This window comes from Erinaceus europaeus, chromosome 13 (genome assembly GCF_950295315.1).
Source record: "Erinaceus europaeus chromosome 13, mEriEur2.1, whole genome shotgun sequence".
NCBI lineage: Eukaryota > Metazoa > Chordata > Mammalia > Eulipotyphla > Erinaceidae > Erinaceus > Erinaceus europaeus.
Genome location: NC_080174.1, coordinates 73,646,032 through 73,659,740, shown reverse-complemented (window position 1 = coordinate 73,659,740; position 13,709 = coordinate 73,646,032). Strand labels below are relative to the sequence as shown.

At 49.9% G+C, this 13,709-nt stretch overlaps 1 protein-coding gene across 1 annotated transcript; it reads right to left on the bottom strand.

The window, feature by feature from the left end:
* Nucleotides 1–371: 371 nt before the first annotated feature.
* TMEM61 (transmembrane protein 61) lies at nucleotides 372–13,291 on the bottom strand. The gene is made up of 3 exons (XM_007518043.3): nucleotides 13,137–13,291; nucleotides 8,225–8,574; nucleotides 372–1,084 (listed from the first exon to the last, which is right to left on the bottom strand). The coding sequence occupies exons 1-3, from the start codon at nucleotides 13,149–13,151 to the stop codon at nucleotides 754–756; spliced, it is 696 nt and encodes a 231-aa protein (XP_007518105.1). The 5' UTR covers nucleotides 13,152–13,291; the 3' UTR covers nucleotides 372–753.
* Nucleotides 13,292–13,709: the final 418 nt, after the last annotated feature.

Sequence of the window (13,709 nt, the reverse complement as noted above, 5' to 3'; positions counted from 1 at the left end):
TTTCCAGTGGAGAAGCAATTACAGAAGCCAGACCTCACACCTTTTGCACCCCATAAAGAATTTTGGCTCCTACTCCTAGAGGGATAAAGAGTAGGGAAGCTTCCGATAGAGGGGATGGGACATGAAATTCTGGTGGTGGGAACTGTTTGTAATTATATCCCTGTTATCTTACAGTTTTTAAAATCATCAGTAAATCACTAATAAAATTATTCAAAATAAATAACTTTTAAAAAAGAAGGGCTCTCTGAGACATTCTGGCTTAGCTAGACCCAGAAAGCTACAGTCCCCCAATGAAGCTTGGGTCCAGGCCACCCACAGAATCATGAGACAGTAAAATATTTTTGTTTTAAGCTGCTATCACACAGACAGAGGATACAGTCAGAATTCAGGAACAGTTTTGTTGTTGTTGTTTAATTATTTTATTTATTTATTTATTTAGTTTTTAAAAAGTTATTGCCTGCAGGGTTATTGCTACTGCTCAGTGCCTGCACAACAAATCCACCACTCCCAATGGCCATTTCTTCCCTTTTTTCTTTTTGATAGAGACAAAAGAGAAACTGAGATGGAAAGGAAAGACAGAGAGGATGGGAGGGAGAGAGACCTGCAGTACTTGTTCACCACTCATGAAGCTTCCCTCCTACATGTGGGGTCCAGGCACTCGAACCCAGGTCCTCACAGATAGTCACACATGTGCTCTGCTGGGTGTGCCACCGTCAGGGATCCCTCAGACAGTTGAGTGTAGCCAACACTGTACTAGGTACCAGAAGAAGCCCAGCATTCTTCTCTGACTTTGGTGCCCTGCTCGGTGCTTTGGCCCTCTTCCCCTGCAGCCCGAGAAGGGCCCAGGCAGGAGGAGCTGGCAGGACCCAGCAGCATGGTTTCTGCAGAGCCTCCAGGGTCAGTGAGGATGACGCTTTCATAGCTGGGTGGAGGCAAGGTGGACAGTGTCCCAAGCAGGGTATCCTCAGACGCACTGAGCTTCAGGCCTTCCTCCACAGGGCAAGAAGGTGGCAGCAGGGGCCCCTCCGCCATCAGGCAGTGCACGGCCTCCTCATAGGTGGGGATGGCAAGCAACTGTGAGACCCTAAGGAGCAGAAGAGAGGCTGTTATAGGGGAGAGTTCAGAACAGCTAGAAAAACGTGTGTGGGATGGGGAGACAGGTGAGGGCTGGTGTGCTCCCTACACACAGCAGCCTTTAGGATACAGGTTGGAACTTTCTCGGGCCCATGGACACACGAAGTTGGCTCTACTCAAGGATTCTACATTTGTGAATTCGACCAAGTTCAGGAGCTGACTGGTGAACCCTCAGATGCAGAATCTGTGGAGACAGAGGGTTGATAACAAGGGGCTTGGGCACCTGCAGGTTTGGATATGGGAAGTGGGGTCCCAAGGCCGATCCCTGAAGGTGCTGAGAGACAACTGCAGTGAAGACCCAGGAGAGTCCAAAGTCACACAAGAATGTTCAGCTATGTTCAGCCTAGGAGGTAGCACAGTGGCTAGAGCACCAAACTTGCAGGCATGAAGAACCAAATTCACTCCCTGATGTTACGTGCACCTGAAGGAAGCTCTGGCGCTCTCTTGCTCTCTCTCTCTCTCTCATAAATAAATAATTTTTTAATTTTTAATTTTATTATCTTTATTTACTCGATAGAAACAGCCAAAAATAGAGAGGGCAGACTTCCCTGGGCAGACGACCCCACTAATGTGTCCTGGAGCCCCACCTCCCCAGAGCCCTGCTCCACTAGGGAAAGAGAGAGACAGGATGGGAGTATGGATCGACCTGTCAACGCCCATGTTCAGCGGGGAAGCAATTATAGAAGTCAGACCTTCCACCTTCTGCACCCCATAACAATCTTGGGTCTATACTCCCAGAGGGATAAAGAATAGGAAATCATTCAAGGGAGGGGATAGGGTACAGCCTTCTGGTGGTGGGCATTGTGTGGAATTGTACTCCTCTTATCCTATGGTCTTGTCAATATCTCCATTTTATAAATTAAAAATAAGTAAATAAAAAAAGAAATAGGGTAGAGGAGATAGAAAGGGAGAGATAAAGAGAGACACCTGTAGCCCTGCTTCACCACTCAGAAAGGTTTCCCCCTGCAGGTGGGAACTGGGGGCTTGAACCCAGGTCCTTGCATATTGTTACATGTGTGCTCTATCAGGTGCACCACCACCTGGCCCCTAATAAACAATTGAAAAAAATATTCTGTCTATTTTATTTTAATGAGATAGACCAGAGCACTGATCAGCTCTAGCTTATGGATGGCCATGCTGGAAATTGAACCAGGGTCCTCAGAGGCTCAGGCATGAAAGTCTTTTGCAGAACCATGATACCATCTCCCGAATTCATAACTATTTTTTTATTAAATAAAAATTTAAACTATGTGGAGGTCAGTTCCCTTAACCACGCCCACCCCATGTTGTTCAAGGGCAGCTGTCGTCAGTTCCCTGCATGGACCCAAGACACTTGCTGCCTTCTGCAGCAAGGAGGAAGCCTTTCCGCCCCCACCATCCCTGCTGACTGCTGCCCACCTGTCCTTTCAGACTCCTCTGGGAAGGTCTCCTAACTGTTCCTTCCCCCTGGCAAAGCTCCCACCCACCGTGCTCTACCTTCTCTCAGCACACTGACTCCATTTTGGTGTCCGCGAGGACAGGAACTGACTTTAAGAGTCCAGTGACTTTGGTGAGGATGATGAGGATGCTTATTGAAAACAGAGTGTGGCTGATGGGCAGACAGGCTTGAATCTACTATAACACCTGTTGTGATACAGCCTGTGAATAGGGCTTTGTGGCTTTATTAGCATATGACGCCGTAATTAGCATACGACTGACGTCAGGCTGACGTCAAGGCTGAGCTTAAGCATGTGGCAGGTGGAAGTTGGTCTCTGTGCCGCCATTCTGCTCTCCGGGCTCCCTGCTTTTTCCTGTGTTGGAGGTGCCCGCTAGGGCTGCTTCTCCCTTGCTTGTACACACGTGAAGCGGAACTTTGGTAATTTATTTATCTCATGGGCCAGGCCCATTCTTTGTTTGTTTGTTTGTTGTTGTTGTTTTCATATTCTTTTTTAAATTTTTTATTAATAAAATGGAAATATTGACAAGGCCATAGGATAAGAGGGGAACAATTCCACACAACTCCCACCACCAGAACTCCGTATTCCATCCCCTGCTCCAATAGCTTTCCCATTCTTTATCCCTCTAGGAGCATGGGCCCAGGGTTATTATCAGGTGCAGAAGGTGAGGAGGGATTGCTGTAATTGCTTCTCTGCTGATCATGGGCATTGGCAGGTCGATCCATACTCTCAAGGGCCAAGCTTATTCTTACCTGTGCTTAGTTGGCTTATTTTGCTGTACTTAAAATATACCATTCCATATTGCTGTACCTTCATGTAATAAACCTTTGATTGTTTTATACTGTGCCAAGCAGCCACAGCCCTCATGTAGACTTTATTGTTTAATTACAATAACACTTTTCTCAAGATCTGGAGTTGTGGATGTCCTGGGCATGCTGGGTGGCCTGCTTCCTCCTGTCTAGCTGGATGCTTGGGGTGCTGACACAGTATGTCCACCACATGACTGTTTCTGCTCGCAAAGCTACAGAGAGGGAGCACTCTCTACCTACATAACTGGCCACATCTATGAACAACTCAGCTTGCCCCCCCAAGAGACGCAGCCCCACTTTCCATAAGTGTAACAGGGACTTGAGAGTGATGTTCCTGTGAGCGGGCTCTGCAGGCTAGATTCCAAGCATGGGTCACAACACCACCTCAGATGGGAGTGGAGCTGGCCCTCGGTGCTTTCAGGGTCCTCCTGCTGGTCCCCGTCTAGGGTTCTGAGCAGTGGGGGTGTCACTGCTCCTGGGTCTTCACTGCTACTGAGGGGTGTTACTGCCAGATGTAAGGCTGACTGAGTGATCCTGAGAGTCACTCCCCACACCAGCACTCAAAGGCGGGTTAGAACTGCAGGCACTTAGATGGTTCACCTGCCTGCTCTGTCTGGCATTCTTGGTGGAAGAGGAGCATCAGTCATCTCATTCTGTGAAATAAACCCAACAAGGTGAAAGCAATGCAGGTGTCCAACAACAGCCGAGTGGCTGACTCAACTGTGGTCTGTATAAGCAATGGAATCCTACTCAGCTATTAAAAATGGTGCATTTACCTTCTTCACTCATCTTGGATGGAGCTTGAACAAATCATGTGAAGTGAGATAAGCCAGAAAGAGAAGGATGAATATGGGATGATCCCACATGTAGACATTGAAAAATAAGAACAGAAGGGAAAACACAAAGCAGAACTCCAGCAGGACTGGAGTTGATGTATTGCACCTAAATAAATGACTCTAAAATGGGGGAGGGAGTGTCTGGTCCTGGAACATGATGGCAGAGGAGGACCTGCCTTGGATTAGAGTGTTAGGTGGAAAACTGAGAAATATTACACATGTACCAACAACTGTATGTTACTGTCAACTGTAAACCATTAATCCCCCCATAAAGAAAATAAACAAATAAATAAATACAAAAAGAGCAATTACTTCACGCAACAGGGCAAAATTTCCAGGAGATAATGCAGGGGCACTTAACACATGTTACCTAGACAAGACAGGGTCACAGCACCAAAGGCGCCATTCCATAGCTCATGAAGCTTCTCCTCTGCATGGTGCTCCCGTGTGGCGGCCTAGGCTTGAACCTGGTTCCTCACACATAAGAAAGAACGTGCTCTACTCAGTGTGATATCTCCTGGGCCCTTCCCAAACTGCCATTTTAAAGATTTGGGGAAGGGAAACATGGAAAAACTTTCAACCACACTCAGAAAAATGGGTCTGTTCTGGCTCCCAAAGTCCCGGTTCTCCTGCCCTGTTCACTTGCCAGCCACATCCCTGCCACCTCTTACCTCTTCAAGCCCCAGAGACTATAACCAGGCCATGGGTGTGCCTGGGGCCACTCTACTCTGTAGCAGCTGGCGAGGCAGGGCCCAGGTGACCTCAGCCCACAGCAGGAAGTTTGCCCAGAGAGCAGATATGGGGTGGCCCTCACACCACCAGCTGTCACCACCATAGCCAGCAGGACACACCCAGCATCAAGTATCAACAGTCATGATCCAGAGGGCCTGTAACTGGCAACATAACAGGAGAACCCACCAAAGGACAGCACTATTCCTCAGGGCATGGGAGCCACCCACACTGTCTCTTCCTTCCCAGAAAAAAAAAAATTATGAGAAAGAAAGAGGGGAGAGAGAACTAGAACATCTTTCTGGCCCAGGCAATGCCAGGGATTGAACTCGGGGTCTTATGCTTGAGAGCCCAACACTCTACCGTGTCACCTCTTGGTCACCACCCATGGTGACCTCTGGTTGTGGCTATTGCAGTTGGGTGTGTGTATGAGGTAGCAATTAGGAGTGGTGAAGCTCTAGTCCTGCACAAAGAGGCTCCAAAAAGACCAGAGGTTCACCCACTGCCTGGGTGAACCTCTGTTCGGGCCAGGAGATCTGGGTCTGAGGCCAGCTCCCTCACCCTCAGATGCGTCAGGCAAGCACAGTACAGGAAGGGGGGAAGTGACAAATCCTTTGCCCTGAATTGAGCAGTCTAATCGTATCTCATAGTTTGGGCCACCCTGGGGGATGCAGACTCCAAGAGTCCGTTGGACAGTGGACTGAAGATGGCATCTCAGCTCCGCCAGACAGCAGAGCTCCATTGCACCTTCCCACCCTGGCACCTCACTGCTCCAATGTTTGGGTTTTCCTGTCTGGAAAATGGACCTAGTCCTGATACTGACCGCCAGCCAGTTCACTGGCACTGTGAGTGCACTGTGGGCTGCAGAGAGCAACAGCCAACGAACGTGTGCATTAGTTCCGCAGTGCATACATGCCCCCATCTACCAACCCATCTGAGCCCAAGAGCAACCACAGGCTGTCAGCTGAGGAAGGGATGAGATACAGCCCAGAGGGTCTAAGTAACATGCTCGAGGGCACCGGGGTTAGAAAAGCAAGAGCAGAGGAGATCAGGTGGTGGTGTATCTGGCTAAGCGCACATAGTGCTAAGCTCAAGAACCTGCACAAGGATCCTGGTTCAAGTCCCTGTTCCCCACCTGCGGGGGGCGGGGATGCTTCACAAGCGGTGACACTGGTCTTCAGGTGTCTATCTTTCTTTCTCCCCCTCTACCTCCCTTTCCCCCTCTCAATTTCTCTCTGTCCTAGCCAATAAAATGGGAAAAAAATGGCCACCAGGAGCAGTGGATTTGTAGTGCCAGCACCGAGCCTCGTCCCACACACCTACAGAGCAGGGTGGGCCGTCTGGTCTGCTCATTGCTGTTTTTATCAGTGTCCTGCATATGACAGACACACAGTAGGTGTGCAGTAAATATGGGTTGGCTAGATAAAAGAACAGGTAGATGAATGAATGGGGGAACTGAGACCCCCGTAGGGGGATGAACCTACCCAGGCCATTAGGATAGGGGGTCTTTGTCTAGGACTGACCCCAGAGGGCAAGATACCACCTGGAGACAGGAATGGCAGAATGGCCATGGGACAAGGAAGGGTCAGCACTAGAGACAGCCTACTCAATCCAATTCTGAGTCTAAGATTTGGATCTGGGGGTTTCTTGGTCACAGGCACCCTCAGCCTGCTGCATCTGTGACCTGGGCCCTGTTGGGTCAACATAGCCCTGTGTACTGACAACACCTGTCCCCTGCACCCCCGCCAGGCTGGGGGGGGGCCAGGGGGGCAAGAAGGGAGGACAAGCTCTGGTCCAGAACACTGAGGCCTGTCCTGGTTCCAACTGACCACTCACTCTTGCATCCTGGTGCTAACCAGGCCCAACCCTGCATAGCTTCTGAGATCAGACGAGATCTGGCACATTCAGGTGGTGTGGCCATAGGCTGATTACAAACTCCCTGTTCGACCAGTCAAGCCACTGGTCTGAGAACCAGGCTTCTCATTCACAAGCGAAGGACTTGATTGGAGGGGACATTCCCTGCATGTAATCATTAGATTATACCAAGGTCTCTGGCTTCTATTGAATTGACCTCAGGGAGTCACAAGCCATTCTTTAACTCAGAAGACATTTGACCCTCTAACTAAGGAAAGATGGGTGGCCAGGTCCCAGGCTCACAGGCCTGCTCACGGTATCTGGTTTTGGCTGATCCAATACACACATGGTACCTTCAGTGTGGCATGGGAGAAGGCAAGCCCACAGCCAGCAGGCTCGGCCATGTCACCCTCACCTTCCATACACAGCGACAAGAATTCTCACCATGTGGGTGCCAGAGGCCTGGAGCTGCATTCTGGCCCCTGCTATACACCTACACCTCATAGCTGGCAAATGAGTAGTTACATAATAAGTGAATGGTGATTGCGTTCTTAACAGGGGGAACCCCCAATTCTTAGAACCTTTGTGATATTAACCTACATACAGAACGTAGATGGGGGGAGGCAGTGGCACACTTGGTTAAGAACACATCTTACTATGTACAAGGACCCAAGTTCAAGTCCCTGGTCCCCACCCCACCTGCAGGGAAAAAGCTTCAAGAGAAGTGAAACATGTCTGCAGATGTCTCTCTTCCCCTCTCCCTCTTTATCTTCTCTTCCCTTCTAAATTTCTGTCTGCTTATCAGATAAAAAGTAATATAAACAAAAAATTGAAATCATCATAACAAATAAGACAATAGATCAGGATAAAACCCACAGAGGATCCCAGCAGATCTGGCTCCTATCTATGCCTGGGCTCTTAACCCCTACATTGCTGTGCCCTATACCATGCTGAGCTACCTACTACCTCATCCAGGAAGCCTTGCTGGACTTCTCCATGTCTTCACAGTCCCGTATCTTCCCCTCTCTCACAGCTCCAAGTATTCTGGCTTGATAATGCCTACCCCTGGTATGGGGTTTTAAATTTCTCTGGAATTGTATCAACAGACTCTAAGTCCCCTGGGGGCACAGGCTAGGTCTGATCCTGAAGAGGATAGCCTTAAAAGCTTGCTGAGCAGGGCCAGGTGGTAGTACACCTGGTGAAGTGCATGCATTACAACTCATAAGGACCCAGGTTCAAGCCCCTGACCCCCATCTACAGGAGAAAAGCTTCATGAGTGGTGAAGCAGGGCTGCAGGTGTCTCTCTGTTTTTTTCTCCTATTTCTGTCTCTATCCAAGAATAAATAAATATTAACTAGAAAGCTTGTTGGGCAAGTGCCTGACAGTGTGATAGGGCCCCACCCACACCCCAGCCTGCCCCACTGACCTGTGGTGTTCCTTCTCTGAGGGCTCCATGGTGAGGTAGTACAGTTCCCTGGAGAGGTGATACGGGTCCCAACGTGCTGGCCCACGAGTGCTGGCCTTGACGGACCACAGCAGACCCAGGAGCAGCAGCAGCCCACCTACCCCACAGCAGAAGAAGCTGACAGACCTGAGCAGAGGGCTGGGGGCAGTGAGCGCGCGCTGCCTGCTGGGTACAGCTGGCTGGTCAGGCTGGACTCCTGCATCTCCTTCACTCCACCAAGCGAAGCACAGCGTCCCTGCCACCAGGACCACCATGCCACCGACCATCATGCAGGAGCGGAGGGTGGAAGCCATGCGGCCCAGGTCACACATCTGCACATGGAGGAGAGAGAAGAGGACAGGCTGAGGGAGCAACCTGCAGGGTTCTGGAGACCCAGGCTTATTTCTCCTCTGCAGGAGGACTGTGCATGCCTTGGGGTCCTAGCCCCACATCTGGAATCCACCCATGATGGCCAGGTTCACTCTGGGCCCTTCTCCAGGCTCAGATGCCTCACCTGCCTGGGACAGAAGACCCCCACACCCACCATGCTTCCACAGGCAGAAGGAGGACAGTGAATGCCTATGGGAGGAGGAAGGGCACCAGGTCTACCAGGATGGGGCGTCCTGGTTAACATGGCCTGATGTGTCCCCATCACTGCCTATGGGGCAGGCTCTCGGGCAGGCTGCAGGGAGACTGTGCCAAGGTATGGCTGCTCTCGCAAAAACTGAGCCAATGAAGCAGTGGCTGAGCCTCGTGTAGATCTAAGTACCCAAGCACAACTTCTGACCCAGCCAGAAGGGTTCATCAGAGGGTTCATCAAGGGCCTCAAGGGTTCATCAGAGAGCAGGTGAAACTTCAGATTTCAAAAGAGTTCCTATAGGTGTTTAAAGACAGGTGTGTGTATGCAGAGGGAAGGACCTAACCGGAGTACTCTCAGAGTAGACCTCAATCTTTCTGCACCCCAGACCTCTGGAAGGATACAGAAACATGCCATGTGAGGCCGGGGAAACAGCTCAACTGGTAAAGCATCAGATGTTCATGCCTGCAGTTCCTGGTTTGATCCCCAGCACCGCATGTACTGGAATGGCTCTCTGACTTCTCTCTCTCCTCTCTGCTTCATATGAAACTCATTCTCACATGCAATAAATAAAACAGGCATTTTAAAAAGGTCAAGCCCCCAGGCCCTACCCATAGTAGGAAGCTTCATGGGCAGTGAAGCAGGGCTGCTGGTCTCTCTCTTTCTCTACCTATCTCCGCCTTCCCTCTCAGTTTCTCTCTGTCTCTATCCAAAATACGCAAGTAAATAAATGCAATATTTAAAAATTAATAAAGGAAATTGTCTACAGCTCAAGGTAGTCTTTTTATCTTTGTTTTTTAATATTTTATTTATCTGGGTAGAGATAGAGAAATTGAGAGGGGGTTGGGGAGATAGAGAGGAAGAGAGACACCTGATACACCGCTTCACCACTCACAAAACTTTCCCCCTGTAGTTGAGAGCCAGGGGTTTGAACCCAGGTGCTTGTGCATTGTAGCATGTGTATTCAACCAGGTGCATCACCTGGCCCCTTTTAAAAAATGTTTTTTTATTAATATCATTAATATCAATAGAGAAAGTGAGAGACTAAAGCACTGCTCCAATATGTGAGGGCTAAGGCATGTAGGTTCTGTGCTCTCTCCACTGAGCTGCCTCCCCAAGTCACTCAGGGCATTTCCTTACAGGGAGAAAAAAAAATGATCTGACTATTCCCATCCCAAAGTCAGGCTGCCAGGGCATGCTTTCAAGGTGAAAAAACTGGGGCAGAGGAGGTAGCAGAGTGGCTATGGAAAAAGGCTTTTATATTTGAGGTTCTAAAGTCCCAGGTTTAATCCTCAGCACCACTGTAAACCAGAACTGAGCAGTGCTTTGGAAAGACAGAGAGACAGAAAGAAAGAAACAAAGAAAGAAAGGGAAAGAGAGGAAGGAAAAGAAAAACAATAAGGAAGGCAGGAAGAAAGAAAGAAAGAAAGAAAGGAAGGAAGGAAGGAAGGAAGGAAGGAAGGAAGAAAAAAGGAAAGAAAGAAAAGAAAAGAGGAAATCAAGGTGATAATTAGAGAAATCAAAGCTGGGCAAAATGCACAGCAAATTAATAATGGCAGTTCCTTGTTTGTACATTGTGATTGGGGAGGATATCTTGTCTTTATTGACAGTGAACCTAGAAAGATGACGGACTTCACCCAAAGCCAGACATAGTGGAATTTCTCAACACTAGGAGAACCAGTGTGTAGGATTTCTATGAAAGCAGCCATAGCTTGTTGTAGGGTGAGAAGAAAACCACATCCAAGAAGCAGCAGGTGTGCATCCTCATCAGTCCTGTCCCGCAAAGATGAGACAAGCTTAATCTGCATGTGCCTTGTCCCTACCGGTTCTCTCTTGGCTACACATGTGGTGAGGGCGACAGGAGGTATGCCTGGGGATGGACGTGGGCTGGGTACACACCAAGCATTTTACAGGCGTCCCCAGACTTAACTGTCGCAACAGCACTGTGTCCCCGGTCGCTGCAGCTCTTGAGAATGCCAGCTTGTCTGAGGTTGGTGTCAAATGTGGACTGAGTCTCACTCAAACCCCTGGCATAGGCATAGCTGGAGGTACACTTTTTTTTTTAGTATAGAGAGCTGAGGCCATACTGTGAATAAATGCATTTGGTAGGCCACCCAAGGGCAGCTCACACTCAAAATGTACCACCTGCAGCACCTGGCTGGCCTCAGACAAGCTCCTGCCATTGCCCTTGGCCTGTCAGCAATGGGCATGGTCCACTCTCTGCGTGAGTCTCCCTCTGTGGGGATCCCTACGCCCCACCCCTGCAGGCAGCAGAGCACAGGACAAACTGCCACTCAGGAGGTGGAGAGATGGATGGAGGACAGCCCCCCTGGTTGCAGTGCAGTGGTTTTCTTTACTATCTAGAGCTCTGGCTGATCAATGGCAGGAAGCGCTGACCCAGGAATGCCCCTCACCCGTTTAGAAAGAGTTTACACACCCACATGTTCTGTATCCTGACATGGGATAGAAAATGGATCCTTTCTCTAAGTGGTATCACCCTAACCCTGGAGCAGAAAAACGTCTCCAGACTCAGAAGAATTCTATTCCCAAACCTGGCTAGGAGTCAGGATTCGTCAAGGATAGCTACCTCCTTCTTGCTCTCTCATACCCTCCTACCCCTAAACTCCTGCCACCCACAACCTGGGGGTGAGGCCCCTAGAGCTGTTTGTTGCTCCCTCCAGGCAGGGAGCCTCCTGTCCCCAACCAAGTCCCTCATGTCACAACCCCTTCCAGACCTAACCCAAACACCATTCATTCCTCCAACTAGAAGGGGCCTTTCCTGCACAGGGCTTACAGCTTCTTCTCTATGATGACAGTTATTCTAGCTTTTCTTTATGTTTGTCATCAGCGAGGCCTCACTGTTCTAAGCCGACTTTTTTCAAATAAAGCAAGACAGCAAGAGAGACAGAGACAGAGACAAAGGGGGAGGGAGAAAGATACTACAAGACTACAGCTTCCTCCAGTGTGGTGTGGGCTGGGTTTGAACTTGGGTTCCGTGCATAACAAAGTTAGTGCACTATCCAGATGACCTATATAATTTTTTGTCCCCAATTATCATTGGAGCTCAGTGCCTGCATGATACCACCATTCCTAGCAGCCATTTTTTTCTTTCATTCTTTTTTTTTAAAGAGAGTGAGAGATATAGAGAAAAGAGAAGGACAGATATTTGAAGCACTGCTCCTCCATTTCTGAAGCCCTTTTCCCTCTCCCGGCTACAGGTGGGGGGCTAGGGGCTTGAACTCTGGTCCTCACACACAGTAATGTGTACACCCTACTAGGTGAGCCACCACCTCAACCCTGGCCCACTGTCTTCTGCAGTGACTTATCAGGCTGCTCAGCATCTCTGAGCTCCAAATTCCTGTCTTCCATGGAAGATAAGGAGGGAAACTAGAAATGAGTGGACCCTGTCTTTGCCAACGGGTTATTTGCCTGGCTTCTCTATGACCCAGCACACTAGTAAACTAGTCACAGTAGCACTGTATTTTGCATGCTAGCAACAAAGGAACATTAAGCGCCCGGTTCTCTGTAAAGAACTAAACCATCTCAGATCAGATGGCTTATCTGGTATCACACACTCTTCACCATGCATAAGGACCCGGATTCTTGGCCACTCCATGAGTCCCTGGTCACCACAAAGAAGCGCTGTACAAGGGAGCAGCTTCACTAGCTATACTGCAACGTTGTGGCGTCTCTCCTCAAAAAAAAAAAAAAAAAAAAAAGGGAAGGAAGGAAGGAAAGAAAGAAAGAAAGCTGAAGGAAATGGTGAAGAGTGCAGGCAAGGAGCCTCAGTGGTAATCCCGGCAGGCAGAAACAAAAACCCTAAAACCATCTCAAAAAGAAATAGTTCAGGGCTGAGGAGACAGCATAATGGTTCTGCAAAAGACTTTCATACCTGAGGCTCCAAGCTCCTAGCTCCACCATACGCCAGAACTGAGTAGTGCTCTGGTCTTTCTTGCTGTGTCTTTCTCTTTGTATCTTTCACTTAAAATAAATAAAAATACTTAAAATGGGCAGAGGAGACAGCGTAATGGTTATGCAAACAGACCGCCATCCCCGATCCTCTGAGGTCCCAGGTTCAATCCTCCCTACCACCATCAGCCAGAGCTGAACAGTGCTCTACTTAATAACAATGTGATGACAATAGTAATAATAATATAAAAATCATCCAAACTGGCCCTAATACACTGATATAACCACCTGATAAGTAGAGACCCCGCGAATTACAACAGTTGGGAGGAGGCAGGGAGTTCAGACTGGCCTGGAGGAGTCAGTGAGCCACCAGGCCCTTAGGCTGCAGGGAGGGAGGCTGACACCTACCTGGGGCACAGCCATGGCGCGGTGCGGAGCGGAGAGCAAGGAGAGGAGGGAGCGAGAGCAAGAGCGCACTGATGCACCCTCCGCGCCTCTGATCGGGTCCTGCGGTCCGTGAGGGTAGGTGCTGAGCCCGGCCTCACCCCACAGCGCCCCCTAGTCCTCACCCTCGGGACTGTGCGCTGCCCGCTGGCAGTGGGGGTACGGGGTGCTGCCCCGGAGCGCGGGGGCTGTGGGGCTCAGGCTGGGGCTCTGGAGCGCAGACCCCGCGCCTCTGTTCGCGTCTCCCCCGCTCCGGGTGTCGCCACCACCGCCCAACAGCCCGCCCCTCCTTATAGCTGCGGGGCGGGTCAGGGAAGGGTGAGGCGGGACAGGGCGGGCCTGGGCGGGGGCGAAGTTAGCTCAGGCGCTGCCGGGAACCCCCAATCTCTGGGGACTAGCCCGCCCCAACTACGCCAACCCGTGGGTTTGGGAATGGAGACCAAGTCCCGGAAGAGTCTTCACCATTTAACTGGAGAGGGCTTTAGGAGTCCTGAGTCTGGACCCTCTCTCCTATTTTATAGCAAGAGAAATTGAGGC